At 47.4% G+C, this 13,449-nt stretch overlaps 1 protein-coding gene across 1 annotated transcript; it reads left to right on the forward strand.

The window, feature by feature from the left end:
• Positions 1 to 1,458: 1,458 nt before the first annotated feature.
• HEY2 (hes related family bHLH transcription factor with YRPW motif 2) lies at positions 1,459 to 12,875 on the forward strand. The gene is made up of 5 exons (XM_005154723.3): positions 1,459 to 1,676; positions 2,770 to 2,848; positions 2,955 to 3,038; positions 5,677 to 5,758; positions 10,679 to 12,875. The coding sequence occupies exons 1-5, from the start codon at positions 1,594 to 1,596 to the stop codon at positions 11,356 to 11,358; spliced, it is 1,008 nt and encodes a 335-aa protein (XP_005154780.1). The 5' UTR covers positions 1,459 to 1,593; the 3' UTR covers positions 11,359 to 12,875.
• Positions 12,876 to 13,449: the final 574 nt, after the last annotated feature.

Raw genomic sequence — 13,449 nt, forward strand, 5'->3', positions numbered from 1 at the left:
CGGCAGCACAGTCGCTAAACAGCCGGGCAAGAAGCACTACGGAGCGGAGCCGCACCGGGAAGGTGCTCGCTTCCCCAGGCAGGGCCGACCGAGCTCGTAGCCTGCCCCAAAAAACAGCCGGAGCCATTCCCACTTCAGACCTTCCCTCCACGATCCTGACCCGTCGTTCACCCCCGACTCGGGCCGGCGCAGCATCATGCTGTCGCCGTCCGGACACCGAGAGAGGCGAGAGCAGGGAAGCCCCGGCGCCACGATGAGAGTCGTGGGGCCATGCCGCGCCGACGGCGAGACGCTTCGCCACCTGATCGTTTTGCGGCGACCCCGGTAATTGCTACCCGCGCTTCTCTCCGGTAATTGCTACCCGCGTCTCTCTCCGGCAGGTGCCCGGAGCCCTGCCGGGGGGACTGCCCGTGCCGAACGGTACCACTGGGCAGTATGGAGGGGCCGCCTTCCCGCCCGGTTGCAAGCCTATCCCTTGCCCCATGTGTCCCCCGAGGAGCCGGAAAAGCCGGCGATGTCCAGGCTGATGCCGTGGCCGCAGCGCGCCGACCTCCGCCGGCCCCTCCCGGGCAGCATTCCGGCGGCAGGAGCTGGAGAAAAGTGTTCCCAGGAACGTGGAAAAGTGGACGGAAACGAGGGACAGGCAGAGGGGCACAGTCACCTAAGGTGAAAGATTACATTTCTGCGGAAATCGTATCACTCCTAATGTATAGTCAGGAAGCCGGAACTGGAAAACACAAGACAGACGAACTGGGAGAGGGGGAATCCCAGACAAAAGCAAACTAAAACCCGCCTGCTACAGATCCGGTAACCGAGCCGGTAAACTTCCTCCGAGTCTTTTCCAGCCTGGATTACCGCCGCCCTTGTTTCCCATCCCTGCGAGTGCCCGCTACACTTCGGGAGCCCGTGAGAGCTCTTCGGGACGGGGCGGTTTGCCTGGCTGGACTGGGATTTATACTTTTCCCGGAATACACACAACCCTCACACCCACGTTTCTGCATCCTACAAGACACTCCGCTTCACCCAAGAAGCGGCTGTCAGGGCTGCCCGCCGGCGCATTGCGGAACTGGGCGGGGGGCTGATTCGGCTCGGAGTTTACAGGCCAGGGGCACCAAGCCCCTGCTAAATGCTGGTGGGATGGCGGGGCTTCTTCCCTTCTCCCTCCGGCAGCATGGGAGGGCTGGGGGCCAGATGTCACTTGTTCCCCCGAAGGGGAGCACCGGAGATGCCCGGGAGCCCTGTCCTCCCCCCAGCCCCGTGCCTGGGGCAAAAGCCCCGCTCCTCTCCCGGCCTGGCGCGGGTCGAGGGCGGACAGGCCCCCCGCGGGGTCGGCGGCTGCCCGCCCGCGTCTCCGCGGTGGGCGGCCCCCCTCCCCGCCCGTCACCCCCGGCGGGGCGGGTCTTGCCGGGGGCGGGCCGTCGGGCTTGAGGCTGTGCCGCGGCGTGGGAAAGCGCTGCAGAAAGGGTTTGCTCTACTGGCGGTGCGGAGTTGGGTTGTGTTGTGCTCTGCCGCACCGGTGTCCCCCCCCCCCCCCGGATTTATTTATTACTGTCCCCACCCCGGTTATAAGCTGTGCCGCATTCTTTGCCCACGATGAAGCGACCGTGCGAGGAAACTACCTCAGACAGCGACATGGACGAGACTATAGATGTGGGGAGCGAGAACAACTACTCAGGGTAAGTCGAACGTGCACGCACCGTTCCTCCGGGGCCGCCGTCTCCGCGGGGACCGGGGTAGAGCGCGGAAGAAACCTGGCCGCCCGGAGGGGGAGCGAAAGGGGGGGGGGGCGTAGTGTATTCTTCTAGGTTAACCAGCAGTTTATTGATAAGATTCTTGATAACCATGAATTTGCCCCGCGGTATAGCTGCCCGAGCTTCGAAATAATCCGGAGCACTCAAGTAGCTTGGGAGACACCAGGCTGCAGTTCATTAGCTCCGCTTAATTTGCCGTTTTCAGTCAGATCTTTTCCAAAATAGCTCCTGAGCAGGCCGGACAAGCTAAGGGAATATGTGCCAGTGGGCAGTGAGCTGTGGAAAGTAATCAGGGAGCCACGGTAGCCGAATGGTAACTTCGGCAAGCCGAGGGTGAGCCGTGGTAATCGCGAAAGGGGGATGTCTGGGAGCTCGGCGGGACTCTGCTGGCCTTCACGGCTGGTCTTGTCAACTTAAAGACACATGCTCTGGAGCCCTGATTCGTCCAGATCGGTATTAAAAGCTACCGGATTTTTTTGCTTACACATGATGAAATAAAAACATTTTTATGCTGATGGGTGATGTAGGTTTAAAAGTGAATTTTAAATTCTGCTCCTGATGTGGGACAGTGCAGCAGATTGGGTTGGGCAACTGACTCGAGCATCTACTGACTCGAGTAGCAATGGGCAGGATGTCAAAACCTAGCAGGTCAGGTAGAGGTTGTGGTGTCGGATACTTGTACTTACCACCACTGTTAGCATATAGAGGTGGTTCACGTGGGTTTGCAGGCGGTTCTTCAGCCTGTGTTGGGTAGGCAGGGCATTGTATGTAACATAAACGAAATCTGCTGCGCAGGAGAGTGACCTGTCTCCAGAAAGGGTGAGAGGGTGTTCTGTCCATTCAAAATATATGCTGGGGCTGTCAAAAATTACATGTCTTTCTTTAAAAATACTGTGCAGTGCAAAGCACATCTTCTAAGCGCTGAAAACAGCAGATGAAGGACTATGCATAACTAATACAGTGACCTAAGATCAGTACCAAGTTGTGCAACAGCTGACATACTTTTGTTGTTTCACAGGCAAAGTAATAATTCTGTCATTCGATCAAATTCCCCAACAACAACATCTCAGATTATGGCCAGAAAGAAAAGAAGAGGGGTACGTTGCATTTAATTATTTTCCCGTGTGACAATTTGCATGTGTGCTTTGATTTTGCCCTTCGACATTTCTAAACTTAACATGTTTTGGTTTTCTTTGAGAATAGATTATAGAGAAAAGGCGCCGTGATCGTATAAATAACAGTTTATCAGAGCTGAGGCGGCTTGTGCCAACTGCTTTTGAGAAACAAGTAAGCCCTTTTTTTCCTGTTTTAAAATTCTGTATCTCATCTGGCAATGTTAGTTCTCTTGTAAAAGTCATTAAAATAATACTGTATGTGTCCTGATCTGGCACAAAGCAGGCATTTCAATAAAATGCTTTGTTGTGGCAAAACTATTAGAAATATAATTCATTACAAGGCTGAAAAACATTTCCATTCTTTGGCTTGTTTTTCCCTTAAGGGTAACTGTGTTCATGTTGCCTCTGTTCTTTCGTTGAATTCCAGTAGTGGTTTGTTAAAAATGTGCTTTATTTCATATTTAAAAAAAAAAAACCCACCCAAACAAAGCAACCAACAAACCCAACACACTTCCCTCAAACCTGGGTGTTAGTTGCCTTCTGTCTAAACCTTTAAATATAATCTGCTTCCACGTACTTTAAGAATCCTTTATTTTTTAATCTATCATTTCAGTTGCAAACTAATCAACCCAGTTTCCTGAAAAGGGAGCAAGCCACCTGCATTACTCACATTTTAGAGTGACTGTATAGAAACAGCGCATTAGGAAGGGGAATAGGACCATGAAATCAGTGATACGTTCAAAGACATTCAGTAAGAAAATATTCAGTGCAAAGGCTGTAAGGGTCCAGCTAGCTTTGGTTCAGCTCCTTGGTCAGGCCGAAAACTTAGAATACAATTTGTCCTTTAAAAAAAGAGCATTTTGTTTCTGCCTGTCAAATTTTGTATTTACTTGTCCACACCATGATTTTTATTAGGGTTTTGTTTCAATATGTAGTTTTATTCCTGTTTTGTTGGATGTATCTGAAGATCTACGGATATGTGCAATTAACACTACATTGCAATAAAAAGACCCAACTGAAAATAAAGAACCTGACTTCCTTGTAATAGTAAAATAAAACAACAGAAAGTCGAATTTGAGAGCAGGATTGTGAGGTGCTGAATGTCAGTGTTAATTATGTGGCAAGTACTGCACCATATTAGGCCTGTTACATCCTTGGTCTGAACAAAACCTGGTTATAGAGAAACTTTAAGTATTGTAATTGTGATCACAGTGTCACCTGTCACCTGCAATATTGTCTTGGTAACTAGTAGTTATAACCATGCCCTGGTGGAGTTTCTGGCAAAACAGTGAAAGAGGTGTCTTCAGCTAGATAAACAGGATCAAGAGACAACGGCTGTTTGTCCCATTTTATTGTTTACTTCTTGAAAACCACAAACATTATAAAGCAAGTCCTACAGAGCCTTTGGAAATTACCCAGCACCATGCAGTTTTTAGCTGTTAGTCACTCTTACTGAGACAGCTTGTACTGTGTCTATGGAAAAGATGAAGTCTGAGAAAACTACAGGATGTAGTTGCATATAAAATGGGTAATTCTGACAAAAAATTCACACTCACACCAACCTTTGCACGAGGAAAGCGCCAAAAGCAATAAGCAGATTGAAAAGAATTTAGTGTAAAAATGAGTGCGGGCTGTATTTTGCTCAAAAAGCCCCACCGTTTTTCTGCAATATGCCAAGGGCAAAGTCATCAGCCTTTTTCCAGCTCCTTGACATTCAGCTCACTGGAGTTTCCAAGTTGGAGGTTTAGTTTCGCTTCTGCATCGCTCTCTCCCTCCTTCCTTCCCCAAAACAAATCACAGCTCTGCGCTCCAGAATCCTCGAAGGTTAGAAGGCCTTGATGAAGCAGAGGTGCAGAGAGGGAGGGTGTAAGCTTTGCCTAACCTGCATGTGTGAGGCTGTAGGGTAGATAAATAAGAGAAAAATTTGGCTTGTGGGTTGTGATCCACTGGTGACTGCAGCTTGTGCAGCCCTGGTGTTGGCTGATGCCAAGGGACAGTTTCTTGCACTGGAATAACTTTTGCATGGTAAACTCTGTCATCTGGGTGTTCTCCAGATACTTAAGGGAATGCTACCATTGAAAATAGTTTTATTTATAGATTAATATGTTAATATTACCTTTTGAGTTGTATTTGAAAATTTTCCAGCACCTATTGTAGCTCTATGAGCCACCCTCACTAACAGAGAAGATTTTTACTGGCAGAGGAGCTGAACTCTTTTTTTTTCTCACAGTATTTAGCTTCATGTCCCAGAAAACTGGGCCTTTTGCTAACTTAAAATTCTGTGGGGTTGTTTTTTCAGTCGAGAATGAGCATAGAATAGTCAGCAGCCAAATGATATGTTGAAAATTAACAAGCTATTAAGGAAGAGGGATACTTTTGGGCGTATGTGTCCACAGGGACACCTACTGGTAAAAGCACAAGTATGTTGCTTCAGGGTCTTCATCGATAACTGTGCAAACCTGTCTTGCCAGCCTTCTGTTTCTATCTGTTGTTAAAAAGAAAGCCCAGGAAGTTATCTGTTTATCTCATTTCATGAAGATGTCATCTCTACACTATTTTCAAGGCCAGAGCTACCTTGAGCTATAGCCTTAATAAAGCAAAATTGTGCTGCTGCTTGTATAGCTAGAGAGGAGACAGCATTAGTCCTTAGACAAGATCTGGGAGGCAGATGCTCACGAAAGAATTAAGTTGAGAATGTCCTAATGATTGGGTAAATTGAAACCATAAGGCTGAGCTCAGTGGAAAGTATATCAAATTAAAGTTTCTAGTGCTTGTAAGCCTTTATTTATATGAGTCTCTTTATCTCAAAGGGATCTGCCAAATTAGAAAAAGCGGAAATACTGCAAATGACAGTGGATCATCTGAAGATGCTGCAGGCGACTGGAGGTAAAGGTAAGGAGCCCATGGTTTCTTTTCTAATCTTTGGGGAAAACTCAGCAAAAAAAGTGCTTTGATGAGCTGGTTTCCAGATTAAAGGAGTGGAAATCAATGCTAATGGCAGGATTGAACTCGTGGGAAAGAACTACTGGGACAAAAGAAGCACTTGACCCTGGGCTTGTGTTTGCTTTCATAACACTGTGGGAGTAAAGGCTTCATTCACAGGCAGCCCAGTCAGAGATTTGTTTGGGGTTTCCAAAGAGCACTGAAATCTGCACAGGGAGACAAAACAAATACACAAACACCAAACATAAACAGGAGGTTTGTGGCAACAATTGTGTAGCACAAAACCGATGCTAAACCTCATTATCCAGCAGCTATACCAAAGGAAGTGGATGGAGAGGAACTTTCATTATTGTTTATGTATTTTCTTTGTTCTGGAAAGACTTTTAAATGCCAGGTTAGACTGTCTTGTTCCCCAGAACAAAACCCAGACTTGCTCTATGCAGCTTCAGGTATCTGATAAAGCAGACTCTGAGTTCACATTTGTATGGTGTATTTGTGTGTCAGAGGTCTGGGCAGCTCCCTGGGTGCTGGCATGACGCAGGGGCTGCACTGGCTGACCCGCTGGATCAGCCGACTGCTGGGAGCCAAGTGCACCTCGCTTGTGCAAGCTGACAGTCCTGAGGCTGGAGGCCAAGTGATTTCAGCCACCCACGAGGTATTCTGTGTAGTCATGGGTTTGGAACTTATTTGGACTGAAAAACTTGCCGGCCTCCTGTAAGCACAGTCCCACGTCCCGTGCCATCGATCGTGATTATGGTTCAAATTGCTATAATGGAAACCAGCTGATTTTTCATGAACCCACTGGCTGCATAGGTGAAGGCTAGAAAAGAAGCTGCTGTTGCTCTCTGTCTTCCTTTTTTGATTAAAGTTTTTAGTCTGCGATTGAATTACTGCTCCTCTCTGTACTTGCAGTGATTATAGAACTCAAGATCAGCACATGCTTAGCAACAGATGGTTATGGGAAAGCATGTTGAAGGCTGGTATTCTGTTGTTTGTGAAAATTGACACCAGGATGACATACCTATTTTCTAGGTGTTAAGAGGCTTTTGTTGGGAGTCCATTTAAGCTTAAAATTCTTAGGTAACTTGTTCTGTAAGCTGTGAAAGGAATTTTCTTCCACTTCATACAACAGACATGCCTCTCGATTCCTCAGAAAATGTGCAAAATTAAAAGAAGTTCATATTTATATCTTAAAAATGTCTTTTAAAAAGCACTATTTAGTTGGTAAAGCTCCACTCTTGAAAGTTACGAAACACCGGAATTGACTGTGCTTGTGCAATTTAAATTCAGATCCTGTGTGTGTGTGAGATGGTGCCATCTTCAATTGCATGGTGGCATGTTGGCTTTCCACAAGCAGTGTCACCTGGTTCACAGAATGAACAGTGTTCGGCTGCTGGGGGAACTGGTGGTTGTTCTGCTTTGCCCTCCCCATGCAATGTGCAGCTCAGCTAACCCACCCAACCTGACCCTGCTTTGTGCTCCTCTGAAAAGCAGAAGCAGCTCCTTCCCCTCCAGTGACTGCGCTGACAGTGAGAGGCCAGGAGGTGAACACGACTGGGGAATTAATTTAGTGTGAACCCCCCTTTACCTGCCTCCCTACCCCAAAAAACTTGTAGAGGATTATTTTATAATTGGATCAGTTGAGGTGGCCCAGCCAGTTGGGCAGGGAACGAAGTGCCTGGGATGGTGGGAGCTGCTGAGTGGAAACAGGTGTCAGCAGAGCCCCGGCATCCAGGTGCTGCAGGACAAGCTGGATTTTGTGAGCAGTCCCAGGTCAATGAGGTCTCTTACTTGATCTGCCACCACAGCCATGCCTCTCCCTACCCTGGCTAACACCAGCATGCCTGTGGCTACTGGAGGCCAATGTGGAAAAGGATGATGCACTGAGGTGCTGGGAGAGGTGATTCTGGCTTATACCCAGAGCTGCCTTCCATCCACCCCATGGTCGATAGTGGGCGGCACATCCATATAATACCCAGTCACTTCACAAATACTACAGCTTTATCTTCTTCTGACCCAGAGATATGAGTAAGCTCTCACTGTGTGGATTTAGGAACTTTAAGAAAAAGAGGTTTGCCAGTTAGTACTGGGCAAGGTTCAAGCCTGCATTTCCTGCTTGCTTAATGTTTTACTTTGCAGCCTAAGTAACAGCTTTAAATATAATTTCTTTGGGTGTTTTTAAGGCAGAAGTTTGTTTTATTTGCAAGTGTAGCTATTTCTACTTTGTAACTCATCTTCTGAGCCAGAAACGTCTTTGGATCAGGAGAAAAATGAGTTCCAGCAGTTTTCCTATGGACAAAAGCTGTTACTGTAGCAGGGGGAAATGTGTCCTGATGCCCTCATGGTCCCCTGCATTGAGGAACTGGGGAAAGCTCTTCCTCCTCATGCAGAAATGGAGGACACCCACGATGGGGAATGCCTGGGGCTAGGCAAGCTGTGCTGACTGAGTCAGCCACTGCTCAGCACGCTGAGCCTGAGGTGGGCTTGGCAGAAGAAAACCCAACGTGGCTCCTGTCCCTGCTCTGCTTTGCAGAGCTCTCCAGGCAAGCATGCCACTGCCTTTGAGGGTCCTGTGTGGATCCATGTTTCTGCTGCCTTAATGCTGGTGTGGGTGATGGTCTCCTGCTCATGTTGAGTTATGTTTTGGCCTGGGGCCAGGGATTTTCGCTGACCCTGCAAGCAAGCGCAGGGGAGGAGTAATTTGTCAACAGTGAGTAGCTTGCTGAAACCTTGGTGTGGTTTTATTGCAGCTTCACTGCAAATTTAGTTTGGGTGACTGACACCTGAGTCAGCAACACAGGTTAATATAGCTGGAACGACTCAGCCTGTGTCCTGTGTGCAGAGCAGGTAGGTTACCAGGATAGCCCAAGTAAAGCTGGCGTACCCTGTTCACTACATAATGCTGGCATGTCCGCGTTGTGGGTGGTGCTCGAGGATGTTCTTAGATTTTAGAAACAAACAAGAAAAAATATTTTTCAGTCCCTCTGAGAAGAGGGAAGCCAGCAAAGGGAAAACCTGGAAAAGATAACCATCAAAATCAAAACATAATGGAGCCTGGGAGTCCCAGCTCTCTTTTCCCCTGTTTTCATGTCTCAGCCACCATCAGAGACTGAGAGGGAGCCAGGATCACCAAGGCTTTGGGGCGGCTCATCACAGAGCCAGCAGCTCAGACTCTGGAGAAGCTGGTGGCAACCACATCCCCCACGTCTCCTCTGGTCTGGAGGGAGGCTGGGAAGCCCTGGCTTGAGCCGCGGCTCTCAGGACTCCCAGGCTGGCTGGCTGACTTGTGGCCAGAGCTGGGAGGCGGGTCTGGCTGCATGTCAGCCCCTCTGAAGCTGCCGGAGGTCCTGGAGCCTCCAGCATGGAGTCAGTCCCCATGCCAGGCTGGCTGGCACCCAAGCAGGTACCCTGCTAGCTTGCCACCGCTGCCTTGCCTGGCATTTGTTTCTCAGGAGTGCACTCAGCCATGGTGTTGCCACAGATCCCTTGGTCACAGTGGGCTTATCAGGAAAAAAGCTGTGAGGAATCAGTGCTTGCTGACACAAGACCTCAGGCCCTCATGCTCACCAGTCTGGTGGCCAATCCGGTGCTTCTTCCAGGTTTCTTACAGCCTCAGCTGAGCAAGGTGGATTGCAGCAAAAGTGCTGCTGAAATTTGGCGAGAAGGGGTGTACAGTGAGCAGGGAATTTGGAGTGACGTCTATAAATGTGTCCAAGTTAATTCCATAATGCAGGCGTGCAGCGATGGAAATTCTCCTTTCTAGCTTGAAGGTTGATACCAGTAGAAAAAGAAACCATCTAGGGTGCCAGCATGTTTCAGAAAGAGATGATTCATGCCAGAGAGTACAAGGCCTAATGCAGGTACTGCTGCCGCTTTACTCCATAGTAAGGGCACTCAGTCTTCATATACTAGCACACATCATAGGCATGCATACCTAAAAATTTTCACTGACAGAAAGAGGGAAAAAAAGCCTATGCCAGCTCGGGAATGGAATGGACATTATTTCCCCAAGGAGAGTACTTTTAAACTGAAGTAGGAAAATTCCAAAAACTGGAATAAGTTTTTGTGGTTGAAGAGCTGCAGCTTGCAGACTAGATTTGATGCTAGACCCTTTTAGAAAGGGAATATCTTTTCATGTGCATTTAATAAGGCTTTTTTTTTCCGAAAGCTTTTTTGTCCCAAGCCTGTGGAGCTCCAGTTGCTGTTTGTTGAAATACCTCATGGGCCATATGACTGTCAGTCTTCCATCTCCAAATTAGCAATGGCATTACATAAAACGTTTTCTCAGTAAAGCTTTTTATTGTGTGTGTGCAGAGTCATGACAAGATGTTTTTAGTTTGCAGTTAAGTAACACCGTATGTCATATTGTCTTAATGACTCTGTGAAGTAGATGGGACCTCAGCAGCAGTTACAACAACTATCTCACCATGTTGAGAAGTAGTTTGAGAGCGCTAGGATAAATGCCAGCGCAGGGAAGACAAGGCAGGGTAGTACATGTAAGCTCTCTGATCCTCAGCCTGTTTCTTTGTGTGAATAAACGTCTCTTTCACACACATGTGCAGAATCAATACAGCACTGCAGCAGCTTGCTGAGGCATTTCAGGAGAGGCATCATGTATCTTTTTAAGTATCATGAGTACTCATGGACTTAATTCTTTTCATTTGTATATTGTCTGCAAAAACAACTGCAACCTATTGCATTACAGGGATGGCCACACAAATCATTTACAGATCAGAGAACAATTTTTTTGTGTTGCAAATCTTAACCCGTAAGTGGGAGACCCGGCAGCTGCGCAAGGACCAGGTTAACCGTGTCAGCCAGGAAGCTGCTTCAGTATTCAATGCATCTTTTGCCCTCCTCCTCTCACAGGTTATTTTGACGCTCATTCCCTGGCCATGGATTTCATGAGCATTGGCTTCCGGGAGTGCTTGACAGAAGTTGCGAGGTACCTGAGTTCAGTGGAAGGCCTCGACACGTCCGACCCACTGCGCGTTCGACTCGTGTCTCACCTGAGCACCTGTGCCTCTCAGAGGGAAGCCGCCGCCATGACCTCCTCCATGGCCCACCACCACCACCCCTTGCACCCTCACCACTGGGCAGCTGCCTTCCACCACCTCCCTGCCGCTTTGCTGCAGCCCAACGGACTCCACGCCTCCGATGCCACCCCATGCAGACTCTCCTCAGATGTGCCCCCCCATGGCTCTGCCCTGCTCACGGCCACCTTTGCCCATGCCGACGCCGCACTCCGAGTCCCCTCCGCTGCCAGCATCGCTCCCTGTGTCCCTCCTCTCTCTACCTCCCTCTTATCCCTCTCGGCCACCGTTCATGCTGCAGCAGCGGCAGCTACAGCTGCTGCCCAAAGCTTCCCCCTCTCCTTCACTGGCACCTTCCCCATGCTCCCCCCCAGCGCAGCTGCCGCAGCTGTGGCTGCAGCAACAGCCATCACCCCACCGTTGGCCGTATCAGCCACCACCAGCCCTCAGCAGGCTGGCAGCGGGGGCAACACCAAACCGTACCGACCCTGGGGGACTGAAGTTGGAGCCTTTTAAGTGCCCTGTCTCCCTTCCCAGTCCAGCATCCCCCTCTCCATCAGCACACGCACACGTGCACACACAGCCCCATGTGCCCACACACTCCCAGACATGAGCCTTCAGGACTCAGAGTGTCCTTCCTGCTCACCCAAAGGGCCTGGGAGGTGCTGGTGAGCCTGCCAAGGAATGGCACAGCTATCCTCATTTCAGGCATCGGAGAGGACACTGAGTGATAGCTTCTTCTTCTCATTCTGGTTTGCTGGAGCCATTTTGAGGGAGCAGCACTGGCTTTCATTAACAGCGTGATCATGTCAGCATGTAGAGGTTTCCTGGGAATACATAGAAATATGTAGACATTAGAACTAATAATTCTCCAGCTATGCATCCTTCTTTGGCAGAGCGGTGAGGGATCACACCTACCAGGCTTCCCCAGGCTAGAAAAAGTTTGACTTTAATAAGTGCCTGACTTTGAAAAAAATAATAAATAAAAAATTATATATATATGTGTGTTCTGCTAAAACAAGTAACATTGCACAGGTATGGAAATGGTATGGGAGAGAGGTGAAATTCTGCATTCAACTTCAGAACTGGGACACCTTTCCAGGGAAGAGTGTGCTTTTGAAGGGGAGAGAGGTTTTTAGCCAAAAGATTACTGAGGAAGAATGTTCAATTTGACAGGCCTAGTTCTCGCTTCCTTAGTTCACTTTCTTTGTACAGACTTGCCAGATTGTGACATCTAGCATAGCATTGGTAAAAGCAATTATCTTATCAGTGCTGGGATTAATGAACGTTTCAGCACTGCCTGTGAGCCTTGAGGCACCTTTTTTATGGCTTAAATATGGTGCTAGCTCCTATCTGCACAATGAATTTGTTATGCACCCAGAAGTAAACACCTATTTAAACTGTGCACACTTGGATGCAGTTGATTCATGCCAATACAAGAGACTTGGTGTTTTAAGAGTTCAAATTCACTTATTTAGCTGTATTTGGACATTCAGCTGATTCTGTGCAAGATTCCTCTTCACTATCAACTTCTGGGAGAACATTCACTCTGGGTATGAATGAAGTTATGATAGGGACAGTTTTAAAATTGGCTATTAACATGCCAACATTGTAACATGGGTTTGATTCCAAACCAAAATGAATGTATTAAGGGGGGTGTGAGTAAATTATTTTGTCAATACCCAGACAACTAGTGCTGCATAAAATGGTTTGCTTTCATTTTTTATTACAGTGACTTAAAATAACCTAAGTATTTTAATACATCCAGTCAAGAACTAGAGATTTTATGTAAAAAAAATAAAAAATAATAAAAATAAAACACAGCATGTATTATTATGCACTTGATTTCTCTGCTGTGTGGAGAAAGCAATAAGCATTGAGAATGTTAAACATTATGCAAAATATACTTTAAAATATTTGTTTTAAAAATACTGTACCTAGTTGGTCTTTTATGCATTACTTTGTTAACCTTTTTCTATGCAAAAGCCTTTACATATCACTAATTAAACGAAGTCCTTTTTGACTGCGTTTTATGGATGATTTGTTGCAGTTTTTGTTTGCTCTTGAGGAATACTTGTGCACTCAAAGTTAGTTTCTGCCACTGGTAACAAGCCTGTCAGCTGCTCAGTCCTCTGCTGCTCCCCTTGCTCAGGCCTGAAGCCTGTCTCATACAGTGTGCTCTGAAATAGGTAGGAAAAAAGCAGCTGGTAAAGCAACGTTGATTTCCAGGCTTGTAAACTGGTTTTGCATTGACAGTATGCTTAACGATGCAAACCCATCTGCACATCCTGGGGAGCCCCAAAAATGGTGGGATTTTCTAGGTTCAGCTTTCCTTCAAATCCCAACTATGAGCCCGTGTTTAGAAGGGGAAGAGTGTAAGCCACTGACATCATTAAATATGTGGATTGAGAGAGGGTAGTTTTTATTTCTAGTTCTCTTCTAATTTACCGGTTCTCAGTGAGGAAAGGGTTTGTTATTGTTGCATCTGAATCTGCAAAGCCCATCTGTAGAAGGCCTATAAAGCTCTGTTCTTAAGAACAAGCACAAAGTCTTACATGCGCCAAAGAAAATAAAAGATTATAATGCCCAAGGAGCAGCTGACAAGAC

The sequence above is a fragment of the Melopsittacus undulatus genome, chromosome 3 (genome assembly GCF_012275295.1).
Source record: "Melopsittacus undulatus isolate bMelUnd1 chromosome 3, bMelUnd1.mat.Z, whole genome shotgun sequence".
Lineage (NCBI taxonomy): Eukaryota > Metazoa > Chordata > Aves > Psittaciformes > Psittaculidae > Melopsittacus > Melopsittacus undulatus.